Source organism: Microtus oregoni, unplaced genomic scaffold (genome assembly GCF_018167655.1).
Source record: "Microtus oregoni isolate MIOR12 unplaced genomic scaffold, Mior012 000021F_ref0000039, whole genome shotgun sequence".
Lineage (NCBI taxonomy): Eukaryota > Metazoa > Chordata > Mammalia > Rodentia > Cricetidae > Microtus > Microtus oregoni.
The window spans coordinates 9027492-9048550 of record NW_024543080.1 but is presented as its reverse complement, the minus strand read 5'-3'; the positions used below and the strand labels follow the sequence as shown (position 1 = coordinate 9048550).

At 41.4% G+C, this 21059-nt stretch overlaps 1 protein-coding gene across 1 annotated transcript; it reads left to right on the top strand.

Moving 5' to 3' along the window:
• The first annotated feature begins 1431 nt into the window (after window positions 1-1431).
• Window positions 1432-20740, top strand: Dck (deoxycytidine kinase). Its single transcript, XM_041671053.1, has 7 exons — window positions 1432-1757; window positions 6233-6348; window positions 10380-10573; window positions 11470-11617; window positions 14111-14226; window positions 15703-15793; window positions 18548-20740. The coding sequence occupies exons 1-7, from the start codon at window positions 1667-1669 to the stop codon at window positions 18572-18574; spliced, it is 783 nt and encodes a 260-aa protein (XP_041526987.1). The 5' UTR covers window positions 1432-1666; the 3' UTR covers window positions 18575-20740.
• Window positions 20741-21059: the final 319 nt, after the last annotated feature.

The window sequence follows — 21059 nt, the reverse complement described above, 5'->3', positions numbered from 1 at the left end:
GGCCACCTTAGCAGTGGCAGGTGTGGGTTCCTTTTCAGGGAGTGGGTCTTAAATTCAGTCAGTCCAGACACACTTTTTTTTTTTTATTGAGAAAAGGAGAAAAAAAAAAACAAACAAGTTTCCACCTCCTCCCAGCCTCCCATTTCCCTTCCCCTCCTCCCACCCTTCTCCCCCTCCTCCCACCCTTCTCCCCCTCCCCCCACTCCTCTCCCCCTCCCTCTCCAGCCCAAAGAGCAGTCAGGGTTCCCTGCCCTGTGGAAAGTCCTAGGTCCTCCCCGCTCCGTCCATATCTAGGAAGGTGAACATCCAAACTGGCTAGGCTCCCACAAAGCCATCACATTACGTAGGATCAAATCCCCGTGCCATTGTCCTTTGCGTCTCATCAGCCCTCATAGTTCGCCATGTTCAGAGAGTCCAGTTTTATCCCATGCTTTTTCAGTCACAGTCCAGCTGGCCTTGGTGAGCTCCCAATAGATCAGCTCCACTGTCTCAGTGGGTGGGTGCACCCCTCGTGGTCCCGACTTTTTTGCTCATGTTCTCCCTCCTTCTGCTCCTCATTGGGACCTTGGGAGCTCAGTCCAGTGTCCAGTGTGGGTCTCTGTCTCTATCTCCATCCATCACCAGATGAAGGTTGTTCTATGGTGATATGCAAGATATTCATCAGTATGGCTATAGGCTAGGGTCATTTCAGGTTCCCTATCCTCAGCTGCCCAAGGAACTAACTGGGGACCTCAGCTTGGGCACTAGGGAGCCCCTCTAGGGTCAAGTCTCTTGCCAATCCTAAAGTGGCTCCCTTAACTAAGAATTGTGGTTCCGTGCTCCCAAATTCCTGCGCTTTAAGTTTTAAACGGGTAGGGGGGGAGGGGGGAGACGACGAGGACGTTACCTGTTCCCTTTTGTACCTTTGGTCTTTTGGATACTCCACCTGGTTCTCCTGTCTCCCCTTCTGCCATTTCTTTTCTCTCATGGCCCAGTTCAGTCTGGTCATGTCCACTCTGGACTCTCCCAGATGTTCCTGCTTCAACCTATGCTGTCCCTTTTATCTAAATTTATCTAAATAAATTCTCTCCACCATACCTAGGGATAGTCATGTCCTTCCTGTCACTCACGGCACTAAAGAGGGATTAGCACTGGGTCACTGGTTAACGAAAAACCTCTTAAGACAGTGCGGGACAGCTACACGCTTCCTGTAGAGGCACCCACTGAGGCTCTGCAGCTTCAATTTTCTACTTCCTGCTTTTCTTTCCAGATGAGTTCAATCCTCCCAGCCTGACGGGGAGAAGGGCTCACGCTACCTCCTGCTACCAATGAGCTCACCGCGCAAGCCCCGCCCCCACCCCCCACGACTCCCCGTGCAAACCCCGCCCCTGCCCTCTGACGAGCTGGCAGCGCAAGGCCCGCCCTGTGCCCTCAGCGTCCCGGGGTGCGGGGCTCTCCGGGTGGTGCCACACTCCCGGCACGGCCGGCTGGAGAGGGAGAGGCGTGGAGGGTGGGAGTCGGAGCCGCCAGGGCGTGGCCGCTCCACGGGCCCGCCCAGCCGCCTGCGCCGCCGCGCGCCAAAGTCAAAGTGCGGGTCCCGCCGGCGCGAGCCTGACGCCGCCGCCTCCCGAGCTCCCAGCACCGCCGTGCTCCTGCAGGTCCCTAGCCCGAGCCGTCGCGAGCAGGCATGGCCACCCCGCCTAAGAGGTTCTGCCTTTCTCCCTCCGCCAGCTCCGAGGGGACACGCATCAAGAAGATCTCCATCGAGGGGAACATCGGTAAGGCGACCCCGCTCCGGTGCCGGTGCTCGGCGTTCCCTCCGCGCCCGCACGGTGGCTCCTCTGGCCCTGCGCCATCCCGGGGCTTTGTGAGGCGCGCTCTGGGCCACTGCACCCTCTTTGTTGGGAACTTCCAAACGCGAGGGTCCGGGGCGCAGTTGGTGGGGGGGGGGATGCTGCTTGTCTTGAGAGGTAACTTAGGTAAGCGACACCCTTTTTTAGGTGTGCTTTTCCGGTAGGTTTCACTAACTTGCAGTTTTGCCGCAAAATTGAGAACATTTTCGTCACCTCCCCCTTCAGTTCCCTTTGTGCTTTGTAGTCAGCTTTCTCTCTTCCCATCCCTGTACAAGCCCTGACTTGTTTCTTTTTACTCCATGCAAATTTTGTTTTTTTCCACAGTGTCCTAAGCAGAACCAGAGTGTCTGGTCTTCTATGTCTTGTACGGTTTACCAGAGTGCTTTTACGATTTGCTCATGCTTTGTTTCTATGGTACTTTTTTTTTTTTAATTTGGTTTTTTGAGACTGAGTCTCTATGTAATCCCGACTGTCTTGGAACTCACTATGTAGAGCCTTGAACTCTCAGAGATCTGCCTGCTTCTGCCTCCCAAGTACTGGAATTAAGAGTGCACCACCACGCCTGGCCCACTGTAGTACTTAAAAAAAAAAGTGTTAAATAATATTCCACTAAATGACATATACCTCATCTATTCCTTCCTGGTCGACATTGTGGGTTGGCGTTGATAGCAACTCCTAAGACTGTGTAGGCATACGAGGAAAGGTGTTTTTAATGATTTTGTGGTGTGGAATTTTTTACTCCCTTTCCCACATGCAGGTAGACCCTGGATGGAGTATGGCTCAGAGACATTAGAATTTCTGCCCGAATTGGGATAAATTACACCGTGCATGCGATTTTGCAAGGTGAACTCGCATCTCCCATTCCTTTACACTTCCGACCACAGGAAACCTAATGGTGTTTCCTGTTTTGATACGGCTGTCACTTGGGGGCTGCAGGTTGAGTGCTGACTGTTGATGTGTGCCGCAGATGGTCTCATTCGGATCACATTCAAAGCACCCACTCTTTAAGGAGGCAAGCAGGTGCGGATGCCTTCACGAGAGCAGAGCTGAAACACAAGAGGCCTTACTTTACTTGCCCCATCCTTAGACACAGGTCGAGTTGGAAGAGAGCCGTATTTCTTAAAAGTTTTTTGAGATGTCATTCATGCTTACCAGCAAGAGAACACACAGCCTCTTAGTGGATAAAGAGGCCCGTATGTAACAACAGGAGGAAGTTCTCAATAAAGTCATCTTTGAAGTAGATTTCAGTGGACGACCCCTGGGATCGGAACCATAATGGATTGATTATCTATCTCCCTTCTCTCAAACCCAGGCAGCATACACCTAGAGATCTCCCTGCCTCTATTCCCCTGAAATCACTTGTGAACGGCTCACTCCGCATCCTGTTTATCTGCTTGCAGAGCTGCTTTTCTACATACAGATGCAGTGGTGTTACCTGTGCCTGAAATTCCTCCCTGACCTCCTCCCTACTGATCTGGGAAGAGCTGCACCTTGATGGCCGGCCTTTGCACACGGTTAGGAAAAGCTAGTTACAAGTATTGAGATTTCCCTTCAGCATCTGGGTCTTTGACCAACCAGAAAAAAAGATTCTGATAATTTGGCGAGTGTCGGAGGGACTGCCATTTAGATTATTCATGCTAAGATAACTACTTGTTATCTTTCCTGCAGGGAGGCGTCACCCCCTGCCTCTTGCTCCTGTAGCTTTGTACGGTTGTTTACATCCCTCTTACCTTATTTGTCGGGTCCAAACAGCCTGTTGATGTAAAAATTGTGCAATCTGTGAAGACTACCTTGTAATTCTTCTGTTCTTCCTAAAATGTGAAGATTGTTTGGTCATTTTTAGTTGTGTAGTGATGTAAACCTGTTTTCTCTTGTTCTGTGTTGCTGAGTTACTCCCATAGATTAGGTTTATGGAGGCCCTATTGACTCATTTCAGTGTGTTCAGAATGACGTAGCGTGGTGATGATTGCTTAGTGTTAGGGATTCATTTGTTAACTATGACTGTTTGGTTGTTTGTGTTTTGTTTGAGACGGTTTCACTGTACAGCCCTGACCTGCCTGGAACTCACTGTGTAGACCAGCCTGGCTACCTGGTTTTGAGCGCACAGCATCCAAACCCTGTGCCATCACCTCTCTTCCCATGACTTGGAAAACTATTAATAGGTGTTCTCACTTGTTGTGGTCGCTCGCTTCATAGATAGACTGTTAGTTTATTAGCTTTTTCCAGCTCTGATTTTCCTCCCAGACATTAAGGAAGGAACTGGGTAGTGATTATTTGCGAACTGCAAATGACTCTGATTACTCGGCTTGAAGTAAAATTTTACATTTGCAATTTTAAAGTATAACTCCGTGAGCTTTTTGTGGTTGTAATTGATGTCAGAAGAAGGCTTGATGTCTTAGCCTTAAGTACTTTTCAATTCTGGACTAGTTTGAGATACTTCAGTGTGTTTCTTGGCTACCCTGGATATCATGTTCTTTTTTCCACTGGGGCCAATGAACGAAGACCATTTAAATCGTACTTCTAGATGCATTACTAACTATAAACTTATCCTTTCCGCACAGAATTTCGGTCACCCATGTTTCCCCCTCAACTAAATAGCCACCTAGTTTATCTTTGCCTTTATTTCTTCTCTTTATGGGATTTAATAAGCTTTGATATGCTGTTCTTCACCTACCCTGTCACCTTATTGATCCCCCTTTCCTTGATCTGTACATGAGTCTCTAAGGTCCTTCCTGATTCCCTTCTGGCCTTGTATAGTGTTGGAGTTTTGCATGTACTTCTGCAAGTCTAAGGTAAGTTCTTGGTGCCCACCCTGAGCCTGTTTATAAGGAAGAGGACTCTTGGCGAAGATACTGAAGCTACGTAGTGTGTGTGTGTATGTGTGTGTGTGTATGTGTGTGTGTGTGTGTGTGTGTGTGTAAGGTAGAGGAAGGAAGAATATAATACTGGTCAATGATGCCTCATATACCCACATTTGGTGACTTATGATAGAAAGGGTGTGGTGGGCATTAGAAGAATTGCTACGCCCTCGGCGCCACAAGGTCCAGACTCATTGATAACCATAATGATGACTATAGTATGTCCTGATTACACATAAGCTATTTTTGTCTTTTTCTTTCCTGGATACCTTAGAAACTAGTGAATGATCAGGAAAAGTAAAGCTGTCTTTATTATTATTATTATTATTATTATTATTATTATTTAAGGGTTTGATAGAGGGCACGGAACCATAAAATCGAGGCAGACTTCTCCAGCTGTTACTCATAGGCAGTGCTTTGCAAGACTTAAAATAATTTCTATAGCCATAGGCTTATTAGGATCAGATTGTAATAGTCGCCGGCTCTTAAGCATTGTGTCTTCCCATGGATTGTATAGTTATTTCTTTCTTTTTTTTTTTTTTTTGGTTTTTCGAGACAGGGTTTCTCTGTGGTTTTGGAGCCTGTCCTGGAACTAGCTCTTGTAGACCAGGCTGGTCTCGAACTCACAGAGATCCGCCTGCCTCTGCCTCCCAAGTGCTGGGATTAAAGGCGTGCACCACCACCGCCCTGCTTTGTATAGTTATTTCTTAATTGGTTTGTTTATTATTGGTAAATTATTTTGGTTGTATTGGGGTGTCTACCCTCCTTTTCCTCTTTTTAATTTTTTTTTTTTTAAGTTTTGTGGGGAGCATGGTCTTGCTCTGTAGCCCAGCTCAGCACTCACTGTGTAGCCCAGTTTGAACTTGAACTCAGAGCAATCCTCCTACCTAAGCCTTCCAAGTGCTGGGGTTATAGGTGTGACCTGTTATACCAGCTGTAGTTTGTTTTTTGAGATGTGTCTCATCATGGAGCCCAGGCTGGGCTAGAGTTCAAAATCTCTTTAGCTTAGCCTGCTGGATTGGGAGTTCGAAGTGCAGGCTACTCTTAGCGAGCTCTTCAGACTGAGAAAGCAGAGGTAGGAGAAAGTCATTTACTGGGCATCCTGGTAGTTTCAGTACTATCTTGTCTTCCTGGGTTATGAGGAACTGAGGTCAGGGGCTTGGTCAAGTTCACACAACTGGCTAAAGGTCAGGCTTTACCACTCAGAACGTTCTCTTTCTAAGGGCTTGGCTGAGGAAAGAAAGGTAGGCCAGAAGGCAGATGGTTTTTTTTCTTGTCATGATATCTTTTATAAACTTAACCAGGGTTTCAAGTTTTCTGTTTCTTGCCTTTGGTGAACTAAAAATAATAACAAATTTGCTCAGCACAATTGGCTAGGGACCGTCTTTAGGTTTTCATTTATAAAAATAAAGGTGCAGAAAAAGGTCTTACTGTTTCTGCGTACGTACCGTTCACTCTTAATCTTGTAAACGCTGATGACCGTTGCTTACGTTTGCTTTTCAAACACCTTTTCTTAGTTTTGTCTTTTCTTTTTTGTGACAGCCGCTGGGAAGTCCACATTCGTGAATATCCTAAAGCAAGTCTGTGAGGACTGGGAAGTGGTTCCTGAACCTGTTGCCAGGTGGTGCAATGTTCAGAATACGCAAGATGAGTTTGAGGTATTCAAGTGAAATTTAAGTGAATACAATAAAAATTCGTTAGGGGCGGACGGTGGTACAGTTCCCAGCACCCATGTAGTAGCTCAGAATTGTCTGTAACTCCAGTTCCGGGGTTCTGATACCTTCTTCTGACCTCCGTGGGTACCAAGAACATATTCAGTGCACAGACATACATTTGGAGAAATCACCCGTTTACATTAAAAAAAAAAAAATTAAAAATCCTTTAGGTTAGGGAAGCAGTGTGTTTTGTTTCCTGCCCTCCCCCCACCTTTCCAGTAACCACCTTCAAGTCTAGCTGTACATTTAAGATTTAGGCATTATTACATCACAGTTTAAGATTTATGAAAGTTCAAAAGCTTAAAGCAGCCGATAGTGATGGTGCTCGCCTTTAATCCCAGCACTCGGGAAGCAGAGGCAGGTGGGTCTGTGAGTTTGAGGCCAGCCTGGTCTACAGAGCTAGTTCTAGGACAGCCAGAGCTGTTACACAGAGGAACCCTGTCTCGAAAAAACAAAAACAAAAAAAGTTGAAATAATTTAAAAATCTAATTACAAATAAATTTTTGAGTGATTTTTTTTTTTTTATAATTTAAGTGAAAACATGTAAGAAAACCAAAACCTCCAGTAATTGGATTTTATTAATCTTTTCAGCCCTTTGTCATTGGAAATCCATTTCTTTTTCTTTTTTAAAGATTTATTTATTTATTATGTATACAATGGTCTGCCTGCACGTGTCCCTGCAGACAGAAGTTGGCACCAAATCTTATTACTGGTGGTTGTGAGCCACAATGTGGTTGCTGGGAATTGAACTCAGGACCTCTGGAAGAGCAGTCAGTGCTCTTAACCACTGAGCCATCTCTCCAGCCCCTGGCAATCCATTTCTATCTTATTTCCCTGTCCTATGCTTTCTCCGCAAGCTTTCATTCTGGACGGTTCAGTTTTCTAGCCCTTTTCAGTACAGCATTGCAAATGAGAAAATGGGGGATAAAGACTTCAGTTTCCTTTTTTCCTAGAGGAAGTTATGGCTGTGTGGGGTAATGGTCCCTAAGCATTTTCATTTCTGGAGAAGTGAAATTGGAAGTAAAGAAGTTGGACGGGTCTGCCAGAAGCTTGTTCAGTCTGAAAAAAACTTGACAAAAAAAAAAGGGGGGGGAGCTATTGGTGGGGGGTTTCTGCTGGGAATTATTGGGCATATGGAAGGGAATGAGTAGCATGAAGCTACAGCCTTCGTGGGTTGTTTTTAGCTGTGGTGACTCTTGCTGTCACGGAACACCACGACCAAGAGCAACTTTGGGAGGAAAGGTTTATTGGCTTAGACTTCCACATCACAGTTCATCACCTAAGGAAGTCAGGGTGGGAACCTGGAGGAGGGGTGCTGCTTAGGGGCTTCCTCCACCCAGGACCAGCAGCCCAGGGTGGCCCCACCCACAGTGGACTTGGTCCTCACCCATCAATCACTTATTAAGACAACACCCTGCTGGTTGCCTGCAGCCAGATTTAATGGGGGCCTTTTCTAAATTGAGGTTCCCTCCTCGCAGATGACTGTAACTTGTGTCAAGTTGACACAAAACTAGCCCACACAGGGATATTTGTGAATTTTCTTCTCTCTCTCTGTCTCTCTCTCTCTCTCCCTCTCTCTCTCTCTCTTTCTCTCATCTTTTAGATATAAGGTTTTGATAACTAAACATATTTCTCACACTTTTATTTGCGAAGCATAGTTAATTTTAGGCTGGGGGCACAACTAAATATATCCCAATCCTTTGAATATCAAGTACTAAACTTTAAAGGGACTTATCCCCATATAGAATTCATTTTCTTAAATTTTGTGTGTTAGAAGCTATGGTCTTCTGTGCTTTAAGTAGGGTTCAGAAAATGTGGGGAACAGTATTTTATGAAACATGAAGCATTACTACGTAGGTGGATGGCTTCTCTGTACTTTTGTGTATTGTCTCTACTCATCCTCTCCTCCACAAATTTTAGACTCCAAAAAATGGGGTTTAGGGCTAGGATATAGCACAACAGTGGGTTGCTTACCAAGCGTGCCCAAGGCCCTGGGTTTCAGCCTTAGGACCACACAAAGCAAAGCAAGTGAAATGGCCTTTATTCTTCATCCAGTCCTTCTCCAACTCATTCTTGATCTGTTCTTTGTAGTTAGAATATGAATCACCCAGTCTCTGAAACTCGGCTGTCTTAGGATCCTGTCACCACCGAGTGGACTGTGTGGAGACCTAACCACCAGTCCTCAAGAACTCAGCATTAAAGCCTTCCTCTCTTGCATCTGTGTGCTTAACTTACTTGGCTGTCGCGGTTTATTTAGTGGGTTTTTATACCTGCCATCTAGTGGCTGAGGTGTTACTGTGCTGCCAGCCGTCTACCTCCAGTCTGTCAGAATAAGACATAAAGTACAAAGACTGTGGTTTCCTTCTTCATTCCCTAAGTTCTGGCAGAATGATCTTGAGAACCAACAGATGACTGTTATTAGTCTGTTTTGCAGGCTCACTTAAAGCAGTAGCTTACTCTCTTTGCTGATTTGCATGATGTCGTCTCAAGGCTTTTATTTAGTTGTTTTCTTTTTTCTCCCCGAGACAGGGTTTCTCTGTGTATCCCTGACTGTCCTAGAACTCTCTCTGTAGACCAGGTTGGCCTCAAACTCATAGAGATGTGATACTCTCTTATGGTAAACACCAACAGTGAAATCACAGTGGCTCAAAACAATTAGAAGTTTCCTGTTGTGTACTGTCTTTTTAAGCTTTGATGCATTTCGCCCTTCCATAATTTCAGTTCGGGATTGATTTCTAAGGACAGAATCCCATTTGCCATTAAGTTTGATGTGTTAGAAAATCGGGGACTGTTGGAAGCTGATTAACTGGGAGTATATGTGTCTCACCTGAGAGAGGCATGTGTGACTTAGCTGTAGCTGATTTTTATTTTTAGAGATTTGTTTACTTTTTTTTAAGAGTATGTGTGTTTCACCTGCATTTATATATGCATATGTGCACCATATGTCTGGTGCCTGCAGAGATCAGAAGAGGGCGTCAGATTTCCTGAAACTGGAGTTACAATAGCTGCCATGTGGGTGCTGGGAACTGAACCTGAGTCCTGTGCAAGAAAAGCAAATGCCCTTAACCAATGAGCTGTTGCCCTAGCTCCCATGTAGATGATTTTTTAAAAATTTTGTTTGTGTCTCTCTTGCTTGTGTGTGGGTTTACGTGGAAGGCAGAGGACAGACTTTTGTAGTTGGTGTTCTACCTTTTTATGGGTTCCAGGGGTCAAACTGGTGTCATCAGGCCTGAGTGGCCAGCACTTCCTCTGACCTTGCCAGGCCCATAGCTGATTATTCTGAGAAGGCAATAGGAGTAACAATATTCTCTATCTTTTCTATTTTAAAAAAGAATGTATAAATCAAATATTTTTATTTAGCTTTTAAGTATTGACATTTTTTTCTGTAGGTCGTTAGTCACTTGTGAGAAAGAGTTATTTTAGATATCAGGTAAGAAAAGAGTGAGGAGAAAGAATTTAATGTTTTGATTTTGCTAATAATGTATTTATGAAATTTTTTTTAAAGATTTATTTATTTTGTATGGCCTTTTGCCTGTATATATGTCTGTATTGTGGTGCTGTGCCCATGAGGCCAGAAGAGGGTATCAGATCTTCCGGAATCGCAATTACGGTTTTTCGCCGCTACATGGATGCTGGAGCCAAATCTTTGTCCTCTCCAAGAGCAGAGGTACTCTTCATCATAGAGCCGGCTCTCCAGGACCCTTCCCCCCAGTATCTCTTTTTGAACCTCTTAAAAAGTTAAAATAGCCAGGGACATGGTGGCGGTGGCTTGTCTCTTTAATCCTAACATTTGTGAGGCAGAGGCAGGAGGTGACTGTCTGTGACTTGCAGGACAGCTTGGTCTGTATCCTGAGTTTAGGGCAGTCAGAGCTACATAGTGAGACCCTGTCTCAGAAAACAAGACAAAACAAAAAAGTTAAAGTCACCCTATTGGCAGTCTTATTTCTGTTTGTTCACCTCTTTTGCCGATTTAGGAATTGACAACGTCTCAGAAAAGTGGTGGGAATGTTCTTCAGATGATGTACGAGAAACCTGAACGGTGGTCTTTCACCTTCCAATCCTATGCCTGCCTCAGCCGGATCCGAGCTCAGCTTGCCGCCCTCAATGGCAAGCTCAAAGATGCAGAGAAACCCGTATTATTTTTTGAGCGATCTGTGTATAGTGACAGGTATGCAAATGGCTTATATTTGGCTCTTTGGAGTTTATACCTAGACACTTCCTTTTTTGCTCATTTCCTGGTAGTCAAATTGGAGGCTGAGCTGGAGGTTTTAGATAGAAGATGACATTGAAAAATAGCTTTAGCGTTGATTGAGGTGCTAATGATGTTATGACAGAGCCCCTTTCCCCCCAACCCCTTAGAATTCTCATCTGTTCTGAGTAATCTGGGTTTATATCCTAGACTCTTGCCTAGAAAAAGGAGATAAAAATTAAAAATTTCTAAAGGCATTTTAGAATTACTCTGCCTTTTGACCTCCTTAATTATCTTAGAATAGAGGCCCATAAAGTTTTTGGTCTCAGGATCCCTTTTCTTTAACTGTAAAGTACCCTAAGAAGTTTTGTTATTTGATACCCATATTAGAAATTAAGATTAAGAATCAGTATACAAGCAATATACAAAATATAAAATGAAAGAATCAATAATCATACTCTTTATTAATATAGAAAACTTCTGATTTAGAACAAAAATATAGTGAAAGGAGTAGTATTGCTTTACATTTTTTTGTAGCTCTTTAATAGTCTGAATTAATAAAACTGGGTTTTTATCCATGCTTGTATATTTATATTTGTGTATATGTATTTTGGTTGAGGTATAGTAGTGTGTGAAATAAGTTGGCTACTCATAGACCTGGAAGGAGCTTGGTGACCTCCAGGGATCCTTATTCAACATTTTGAGAGCTACTGGGAAAGAACCCATTTCCAGTACTTGGAAAGACATTTTGTGTAGGTTTTTCCAAGGCACTCGTTGCCATAGGATTTAGGAGTGTGTTTTATGCCCATTTCCTCTGTCATAATTGGTGTCTATGTGTTTGAAGGATGTACATGCTGACGAAGATTCTCTTTCAGGTATATTTTCGCATCTAATTTGTATGAATCTGACTGCATGAATGAAACAGAGTGGACAGTATATCAGGACTGGCATGACTGGATGAATAGCCAGTTTGGGCAAAGTCTTGAGCTGGATGGAATCATTTATCTTCGAGCTACTCCAGAGGTGAGACCAATAAACATTTGCTTGTGCCATTGAAATTCTGAAGTAATAGAAATCACAAGACGGATGTAGAAATGACGACTTCCAAGCTAGGGAGATGTCTCAGTGGTTAAGAGAGCTGACTGTTCTTCCTGAGATCCGAAGTTCAATTCCCAGCATCCACATGGTGGCTCACAATCATCTCCAGTTCCAGGGACTCTGATGCCCTCTTCTGGCTCCTATGGGCACTACACATGTGAGGTGGCCAGACATAATACAGCCAGCACTCAGAGACATAAAGTTAAAAATAAATAAAATCAACTCTCTAGCTCCGAACCTGGAAACTCAGAGCAGTATAGATTGTCTCAGCAAACTAGAAGTCCAGATGCGGCAAATCAAGATCAGTTTTCTCTGTTCTTCACCAATCCTTTTTTTTTTCTAAATCTTAATTCCTAACTCAGCTTCTTGTTCCATCAGAGCTAGAATAAGAGACTTGTCAAAGCAACTTCTAAAATATAAACGTGATTAAGTGGGACATAGGAGAGCTGTTTTAGCTATTGTTGCATTTCTAGGGCCCGTAGAAGGTCTGGGGACATAGTGGAAACTTTACAAATGCTTGTTTTCTGAATACCACAACTACTGGAGGACCACTCTGAGGAACATTTTATGGTTACTTGTGAATTGGTACAAAGAAATAGTGGCACACTTCAAAGAGATTTAGACATCTTGTTGTTTTCAACGAAGAGAACTCCCTGAGAAATACACCTTTTATTAGGTAAATTCATTTCCTATTTATGTATTATATTACATGAATCCAGAAAGGTCCAGTCAGCTAGACTGACTGGCCAGTGGGAATTTCATAGATAAGTATTCTGTTTCCTTTTCCCCTTCTTTCTTCTAACTTCTCCCATGTCCTCACTTTCAAAATCATGACCTTTTAAGTTTTTAATTGTTATTGTTACATATGTATGTGTATATAAATTTATAATATGTTTTTATAACTTTATAAAATTTTATAAAATTTATAACTTGCTCCCATGAGTATGTGTTTGGGGCTGGCTGCTTGGAATTAGATAACCTACCATGTCCCTGGGGAAGACTGCAAGTATTCTGTTTCCTTTTCCCCTTCTTTCTTCTAACTTCTCCCATGTCCTCACTTTCAAAATCATGACCTTTTAAGTTTTTAATTGTTATTGTTACATATGTATGTGTATATAAATTTATAATATGTTTTTATAACTTTATAAAATTTTATAAAATTTATAACTTGCTCCCATGAGTATGTGTTTGGGGCTGGCTGCTTGGAATTAGATAACCTACCATGTCCCTGGGGAAGACTGCTTCTCTCTGTCTCAGCTCCTTATTTTTGAGACAAGGTCTCTGAACCGAAGCGGCTGGCCAGCGACCAGAGGATGTGCCTGCTTCTGCCTGTCCAAGATTTTGTGTGTGCCGGGATCTAGCACAGGTCCGTGTGCTGGTGTGGTCAGCACTTTACTGACGGCTGTATTCCGAAGCCCTCATTTATCACCTGTTTTTGTGTTTTTGAGACAAGCTCTTTATGTAATCCCGCCTGTCCTGAAACTCACTATGTAGACCAGGCTGGCCTCTGCCTCCTGGGTGCGGGGACTAAAGGGCATATGTGACCACACTGGGCTCATTTGTATCTTTTAATTGAAAATTATTGAAAAAAGGATTTTTAGCAGACTGTGTCACAGTTCATGGGCTGCTGTAGTCTGGTGAATGTTACTTGTTGGGGGTCCTTTTTTCTTCTGCAGCGCTGGGGATTGAACTCGGGATACTGAGCATTGTAGACAGGTGCTTCACCACAGAGCACAGTGTGGTGATTTTATATCTGGGTGTTGATGAGCTCCCACAAATTGTATGGAATTTCATCTATATGTATCCTGTTAGAGAAAAATGATTTAGAGTCACACAGTCAAATGTGACTTTTTAAGCTTATGATTATTAAAATTATATATAAAATTTGAAAATTTGTTTCTTTGGTCACCACATTAACCATGCTTCACGTGCTGAAAAGCCTTGGTGGCTGTGGCCACCTTGCTCTGCCATACAGATAGAAGGCAGGTAGAAAGGACCCCGTGTTCTTTTAGGTTCTGGTGGTTCAGAGCATCCATCCAGGGACGAGCCGCTCTTACAGGGTGGAGTCCGGCCAGACACATTTGCTTAATGGCCAATTAGGATGGATAGATCGACACACTCTGATTGTTTTCTAAAAAAAATGTAGGTAGATATTTAATGGTCTTCAGCTCCCTCCCTCCTTTTATAATACTTAATTAGTGTGTTTCATATGTGGATACTGATTTAGTTTTCAAAGTTCAGCTTAACTGAAAACTATCATCTGACTAAAATAACACTTAAAGGGAAAAATGAGCTATACCGACTTTCTAAAAGAAATACAAATACAGGGTTTTGGCTAATGTGAAGACAGCAAAAAGGAAATTTTAATGGTAGTAGACACAAATCATTGCTCAAATTTTTCTTTTTGCTTACTTTTAGAAATGCTTAAATAGAATATATTTACGGGGAAGAAACGAAGAACAAGGCATTCCTCTTGAATACTTAGAGAAACTTCACTACAAACATGAGAGCTGGCTCCTTCATCGAACTCTAAAGTAAGGCCTTCTTACTGTTTGCTGTTCACTGTGCTTCCCTTTATCAGATTTTAGTCTAGGCAATGGGTGATGTGAGTAATTGTTTTTTCAATTAGTTATTTTCCAGCCCTGGCTGTCCTGAACTCACTCTGTAGACCAGGTTGGCCTTGAACTCAGAGATCAAGGCCTCTTCCTCTGGGTGCTGGGATTAAATGTGTGTGCCTCCACTGCCCAGCTAAATCTTTATTTTTACTCATGTATTCATAGTTAAGTCACTTGTTTGAAGATTTTTGTGACTAGTATCTTCTATTGGTATTTTTACTTTAAGTGATAAAATAAGCTTCTGTCTGTGTATGTTACTAAGATAAACTCAGGAATAGTTTTAAGGAATAATTTTATGTCTGTCTGATGTTGTATCTATTTTAACTTTTTACTTCCAGTTATACATTATTAGCCTTAATTCAAAAATATTAAATATGATATTTCAGAAAGAACTCATGGATTTAAAGTTGCTTGCTAAGCTGGCTGTGTCTTGCTGGCTGTAGTCCTGTCTCCTGGGAGACTGCGGCTATAGAGTTGCCTGAGGCCATACATCCTGAGTAGGGTTGAAACACTCTGCTGGCCGGCTCTGTCCGGTTCCACCCAGAAGTGCCCAGGATAGGAGCTGTCGCTCTGTCCAGCTTGTCTAAGCATGCACAGGATGTGCTCAATAGTCATTTAGTAACTGTTCTGTTTTGAGATTGTTACATATGATAGTGCTTATAGCCAAGTATCCCTTCTCTTACTCAGTAATGTTTGAGTCCTGAGGGATACTGGCAACCTTACGCCAAAGAGAAGCTGTGATGTGCTTTAAATGGAGCACTCTCAGTTTAGGGAAAGGAAAAGGCAGTTTTAAGGTAGAAATAGTGTTAGTTATATGTATATGTTATGTGTAAGAAAAAAAAAACAGTGCATATGGCATAGATGTTACTGTGATCTCAGTCTTACAGGGAATCCTGGAATGCATCCCACATGGCCAGGGGAAGCTACTGGGATGTAGTTTAAGCTGTGTCTTCAGCCAGGACTTGAGGCATTGACTTTGTCCGCCTCGGCTCTTGGGCAGTATGTAACTGCACAGTGCCTGAGGCTCTGAATGGGTTTCCTGAGTTTAGTTTTCTGTCTGGTTTTCCTCAGTGCTGGGAATGGAGCCCACTGCCTTGGCCATGCTAGGCAAGCACTCTACAACTGCTCTACACCGTAGCTAGAATATAGGACCTTTCTCGTGGTTTTGGTTCTTGGGAATGATATACATATATGCCTAGTTACACATATTCTGTAGCTGAGATAATTGTCCACATGGTAGTAAATCTACTGTAAAGAAGAGACTACCAGCCGCTTCCCTGCAGGATAACTTTAGCATGAGTGATAATATTTGAACTTTTGAATATGAGTTAGTTGTTCATATTTTTTCCTGGATTTAGTGCTTTTCTGATTTTGTTTGTCTTTCTTTTTAAACAGAACCAACTTTGATTATCTTCAAGAGGTGCCTATCCTCACACTGGATGTCAATGAAGACTTTAAAGACAAGCATGAAAGCCTGGTTGAGAAGGTATGTTTAGAAAAAGCCTCGTGTTTGTTTTGTCTAAGACAGCTATATTAATTTGTGAAATAGCTGCCTACAGAAAAGCTTCTATAAAAGTACATTAAGAGGGGCTCGGGGTCTAGCCGGGCGGTAGTGGTGCACACCTTTAATCCCAGCACTCAGGAGGCAGAGGCAGGTGGATCTCTGTGAGTTCGAGGCCAGCCTGGTCCACAAAGCAGATGCCCGAACAGCTAGGACTGTTACAGGACAGGCTCCAAAGCTGCAGAGAAACCCTCTCTTGAAAAACAGGGCAGGGGTCTGTCTTTGAAGCACTGTGTTTTTTCTCATCCTTTTCTCCTGCTTTGTCCCACTTTTTCCTTCGCACACCTCACACACACACACACACACACACACACACACACACACCATTTGCTTTAATAGAAACTGCTTAAAATTAGTTTATCTTTTTCAAGGAATCCAGTATGGAGGGCATTTAAAGTCGTAGAATATATTCTCATTCATTTTTAGCTGATGTTTGGAGATTAAGCAATGTTAGTTTATATATTTGTAGGAGACCATGTCAGATGAATTGGCCTTATCCTAATCACTGAGTTATTTTAACAAAGGTTAATTTAACCTTCAGAAAGTTGAGAGTTGATCATTATCTAAATGAGTAATGTAATTTATACATATAAGGGAGAGACTTACTGAAGAACATTAAGGTAATGATAGAAAGAATTGTATTATAAATCCTTATCTACCATTAATTAACTTAGTCATCTCATGTCTAGGAAAAAAACATAAATTTGTTTAGTTTTGAGAGAAACTTGGGCTATTTCTGTTTGGTTTTTTTCTCTTGAAATAGCTGGCTGTTTACTAAAAGTGAAATATTGAATATATCTCAAAAATGGAAAACCTCAACATTTGAAAAATATTGCTGTGTATGGTTGATAGCCTTTTCATTTAAGTAATACATATGTAGAAAATTTAAGTTAGTTACTATTTATGATATTAAAATATAAGGTGGAATTAAAATATGACACTATTAAAATAAAATTAGCAGCCGTTATAATAAGCACGAATTTAACTGAATCTGTAAAACCACTTTAATTTTATTATTTAAAAGTTTTTTTTTAAGATTTATGTATTTTTATGTATTTGGGTATTTTACCTTTATATGTATCTGCACACCAGAAGAGGGTGTTGGATCCCAGTGAGCCACTGTGTGGGTGCTGAGAATTGAACCCTGGACCTCTGGAAGGCAGCCCGGGCTCTTAACCACTGAGCCAATTTCTAGTCCCTATTATTTTAAACTGCAATGTATTTTTTAATGTGTTGTGTCCATAAGTATGTAAGTGCACCATATGTGTGCAGTGCTCCAGGAGGCCAGGAGAGTCAGATTCCCTAGAAATGGCTTTACAGGTGGTAGTGGGCTGTCCTATGGGTGCTGGGAATCAAACCTGGGTCCTCTGCAAGAGCAGCAACTTCTCGTAAACAACAGTCATCTCTCCAGTGCTACATTTCTTAGCTTTAAGTAAACACTTCCTTTCTTAGACCAGGAAAATGTCACATTTTTTAAAATTAATAATCCTGAGATTTAGGGGAGGGTATTTTTCAAAGGCAATATTCAAACAATTCAAACTATATATATATATATATTTTAAGATTTATATATTATGTATACAGTGTTCTGCCCACATGTATGCCTGCAGGCCAGAAGACAGCACCAGATCTCATTACAGATGGTTCTGAGCCATCAGGTGGTTGCTGGGAATTGAACTCAGGACCTCTGGAAGAACAAGCAGTGCTCTTAACCGCTGAGCCAACTTCCCAGCCCCAACAACCTTTTTCTTTTAAGGAGAATTTTATAGTCTAGCTTGGAGAATTACAGTCTTACATTATAGTCTTCCTCTGTTGGCTAGGTTTCTTCAGAACTTATGTAGCTTTGCCCGTACACTAACATTCTAGAAATGTATGCCTTGGCTCTTCAAAGGAGTAGGATTCCCAGCACCTCATGCTGTCTGGCAACTGGCTGTAACTCCAGTTTCTGGGAATCTGATGTCTTCTCTCTCTAGGCACCAGACATGCACAAGGTACCTAGACATGCATGCAGGCAAAATGTTCACACATAAAAAATAAAAATAAATTCTATCCTTAATATTATAGATTTATATGTTTGAATTGCAAAGGTGTTTAATCTCTTTTAAATATCAGTATTAGGACTGTACATATCATTGATCTACATTATTTAAAAATACAGAGACCATAGCCCAGAGGTGGTGGTGCACGTCTTTAATGCCAGCACTTGGGAAGTAGAGGCAGGTGGTTCTCTGTGAGTTCAAGAGCAGTCTGGACTACAGAACTAGTTATAGGACAGCCAGGGCTACACAGAGAAATCCCATCTTGAAAAATAAAACTATTTATACATCTATATCTATCTCTCTCTCTATATATATATATATTAGAGAGAGAGAGAGAGAGAGAGAGAATGTGCATAAAATTAGTTAGAGGCCTTTTAAAATTGTATCAGTCTTTTTTAATTATATAAGTATTAAATGTAAATTAATGATTTTAGACTGTTTACACTACTATAGAAATACTTAGTATTTGTTTTAAAAATTACTCTACTATTAAAATACTTAGTATTTGTTAAAAATAAGCGTTGTGGTATTGTGATAGTTATTTATATAATTGGTGTGTTCAGCTTTTCTGTAGATGAAGATAAATGTTAGATATCAAATTAATTGAAGGAATTATATTAATTTATTTTTCTTTCCTCAGGTGAAAGAGTTTTTGAGTACTTTGTGATTGAACGGAAGACTGCAGGCAACAGAATTGTCTCCAGAAGCTTCCATCTGCGTGTCCTTGTACCTTGATTTCATACGAAGGTCTTCATAGGAGTCACGTTTTTAAACCAGTTTTGTTTTAAGGAGAACAACCTTTTCTTTGTATATATATTTTATTTAATATTCAGAATCCCCTGTAAAATGTTGTGTCCTTCCTTCACTCCCTTTCTTCCTCCACTCCCTTCCTCAGTTTTGAGTCCAAGGTGTTCTCTCACACCAGGAAGTCTGGAGGTAGATGTTCTCAGAATCAGTGAAGTGACTGAGTCACTGTTAGGAAAGGCCCAGCCTTCTTTCTTCTCGGTTGTTATCCTGAGGTAGACATGTTTTCATTGGTTTTTTTTTTTTTTTTTTTTCGGGACAGGGTTTCTCGGTAGCATTTTTGGTTCCTGTCCTGGAACTAGCTCTTGTAGACATAGTAGGCCTCGAACTCACAGAGATCCGCCTGCCTCTGCCTCCCAAATGCTGGGATTAAAGGCGTGCGCCACCACCGCCTGGCCCATGTTTTTATTGTTATCTCACTTCGTTAGTATTACATCTAGAGGGTGTACATATTTGTAAGTTAGCATAGCTATTACAAGCTGAAAGGTGTAGTTTGGGGAATCCCTAGTATAGGGATTTGTTTGAAGTGTGTGTTTTGTTTTTCATCTTGTTCCCTTTGGTGGTGCTGGACATTAAACCCAGGGTCTCATTCATGCTAGGGAACCTTTCTACAGTGAACTGTCTCAGCCCTGTAGTGTTTTTATCAAGTACCTCTCCTTCCACTCCACTTAAAGTTGTCAATAAGACCATGTGATCATCACCTCGTTGATGTTTATTCATGAGTCTGTGGTGCCTTTGTAGAGAAAGAGGTTGAATTCTGTTCCCAGTGTGGTAATGGTGTAATTACTTTATAAATCATTTAATTTTTGCTTGTTTCTTCATCATTGATGAGTACTTTTTTCTTATTTTTTTTTTGTGACACGTAAATTTTGGAGAATGGAAGAAATCTTTTATATTTAAAAGGTAGCTAAGACATTTATTACATGAGTATAAATCTTTGTGAAATTAGAAACTGCTTTTCTTGGATTACTATAGTTTAAATGCTTGTTTAAATTATGTTTTTTGTTTGTTTGTTTGTTTTTTGAGACAAAGTCTCTTTACAGCTCTGGCTAACCTGGAATTCTGTATAGAGACCGCGATAGCCTTGAACTCCACCCACTTCTGTCTCTGTGCTGGCATTGTTGCCCCCTCCCTCCCCACCAGAGCTGGGATGCTGGAATTAAAGACACACAACACCACACCTGGGTCCGATTTTCTTGAAATCACTTGAGATACAAGTATAGTTTTTCCTCCGTTTCTTTCAGTTTTTATGTAAAATGGTGATAGAACATAATGACAAGTTTTGATTGGCCCTGTATTGATAATTAGTCTCTCTACCTTTATACATGGTAAGACACAGAGGTAGATGGTGGAACGTTTCAGCTATCCAGTCTGCTCCTGCCAGGTCATCTAAGATCAAAGTCACACACTTCTGCTGGGAGACTGTTGTGATCACAACTTCGCTTCATAGTTTGCTTTGTAGTTTTTCTAAAATCTCTTATACTTACAGAGAAATAGTTGATAAAACAATTTTGCTTTATATGTAGTGTATCATGGAAATGTTACAGTTTTTAGTTGAACTAGGAAATAACTTTAACAAATTCCCAAAGGCTTTAAGTTCCTGTTAACAGTGCATGTATCTCTAAACCGCTTTGATGTTTAGCTGGGAACATCCTGTATATAATTAAAGAAGTATTTTTATTGTTTTTTCCAGTGTAGTCTTTTAAGTTCTGCGTTATTTTTACCAGGTAATTAGCCTTTCTACTTCACATTAGGAAAAACGTGTAATTTCTTGAAATGAAGAATTGCATTTATTTTGAAGCTATAATTTTCCTTTGTAAAAATGTTACCTTTTATTTTTGGTTTCTTATTCAAAGATGATAATTTAGTGGGTTAACTGGTACAGTAGCACTGATCTTTGAAAAGGGGATTCAACTTTAAGCCTGTAATAACCAAAAATATATTGTCTTGTGATTTATCTGACCTTTTTCTTGTTTAATATAAATAAATTTGGCACCTTAAATGTTTGTCAATAAATACATTTAAATTGTTTGAACTATAGTGAGAGAGTTTAAGTTTTCTGAAGCAGAAATCATCTGGTTTTCTTCTAGGAATTTTATGGCTTTGTGTTTCCCATCTAGATCTGTGCTCCATTTCCAGTGTTTGAAGGTGTTAGGTCTGTCTGTGGGTTTGTGTGTGCGCATGTATGCCTGCTTCAGCACTATCTTTGCTCCTCTTTCTAAAGTGATCAGCTGACTGTCTTTATTCAAGCCATTTCCTGGGTTCTGTTTGGTTGGTATGTTTGTTCTTTGTCAGCACCATTTTGATTGTTTATTATAGTTTTATAGTAAGTAATTCAGGTCTTCCAT

Bases quoted from the DNA above. Each gene is read 5' to 3' on its own strand.
- Dck (XM_041671053.1), top strand. From the start codon at position 1,667: ATGGCCACCCCGCCTAAGAGGTTCTGCCTTTCTCCCTCCGCCAGCTCC. The intron at 1,758-6,232 runs GTAAGGCGACCC...TTTTTGTGACAG, and splicing joins CTCCATCGAGGGGAACATCG to CCGCTGGGAAGTCCACATTC. The intron at 6,349-10,379 runs GTATTCAAGTGA...TTGCCGATTTAG, and splicing joins ATACGCAAGATGAGTTTGAG to GAATTGACAACGTCTCAGAA.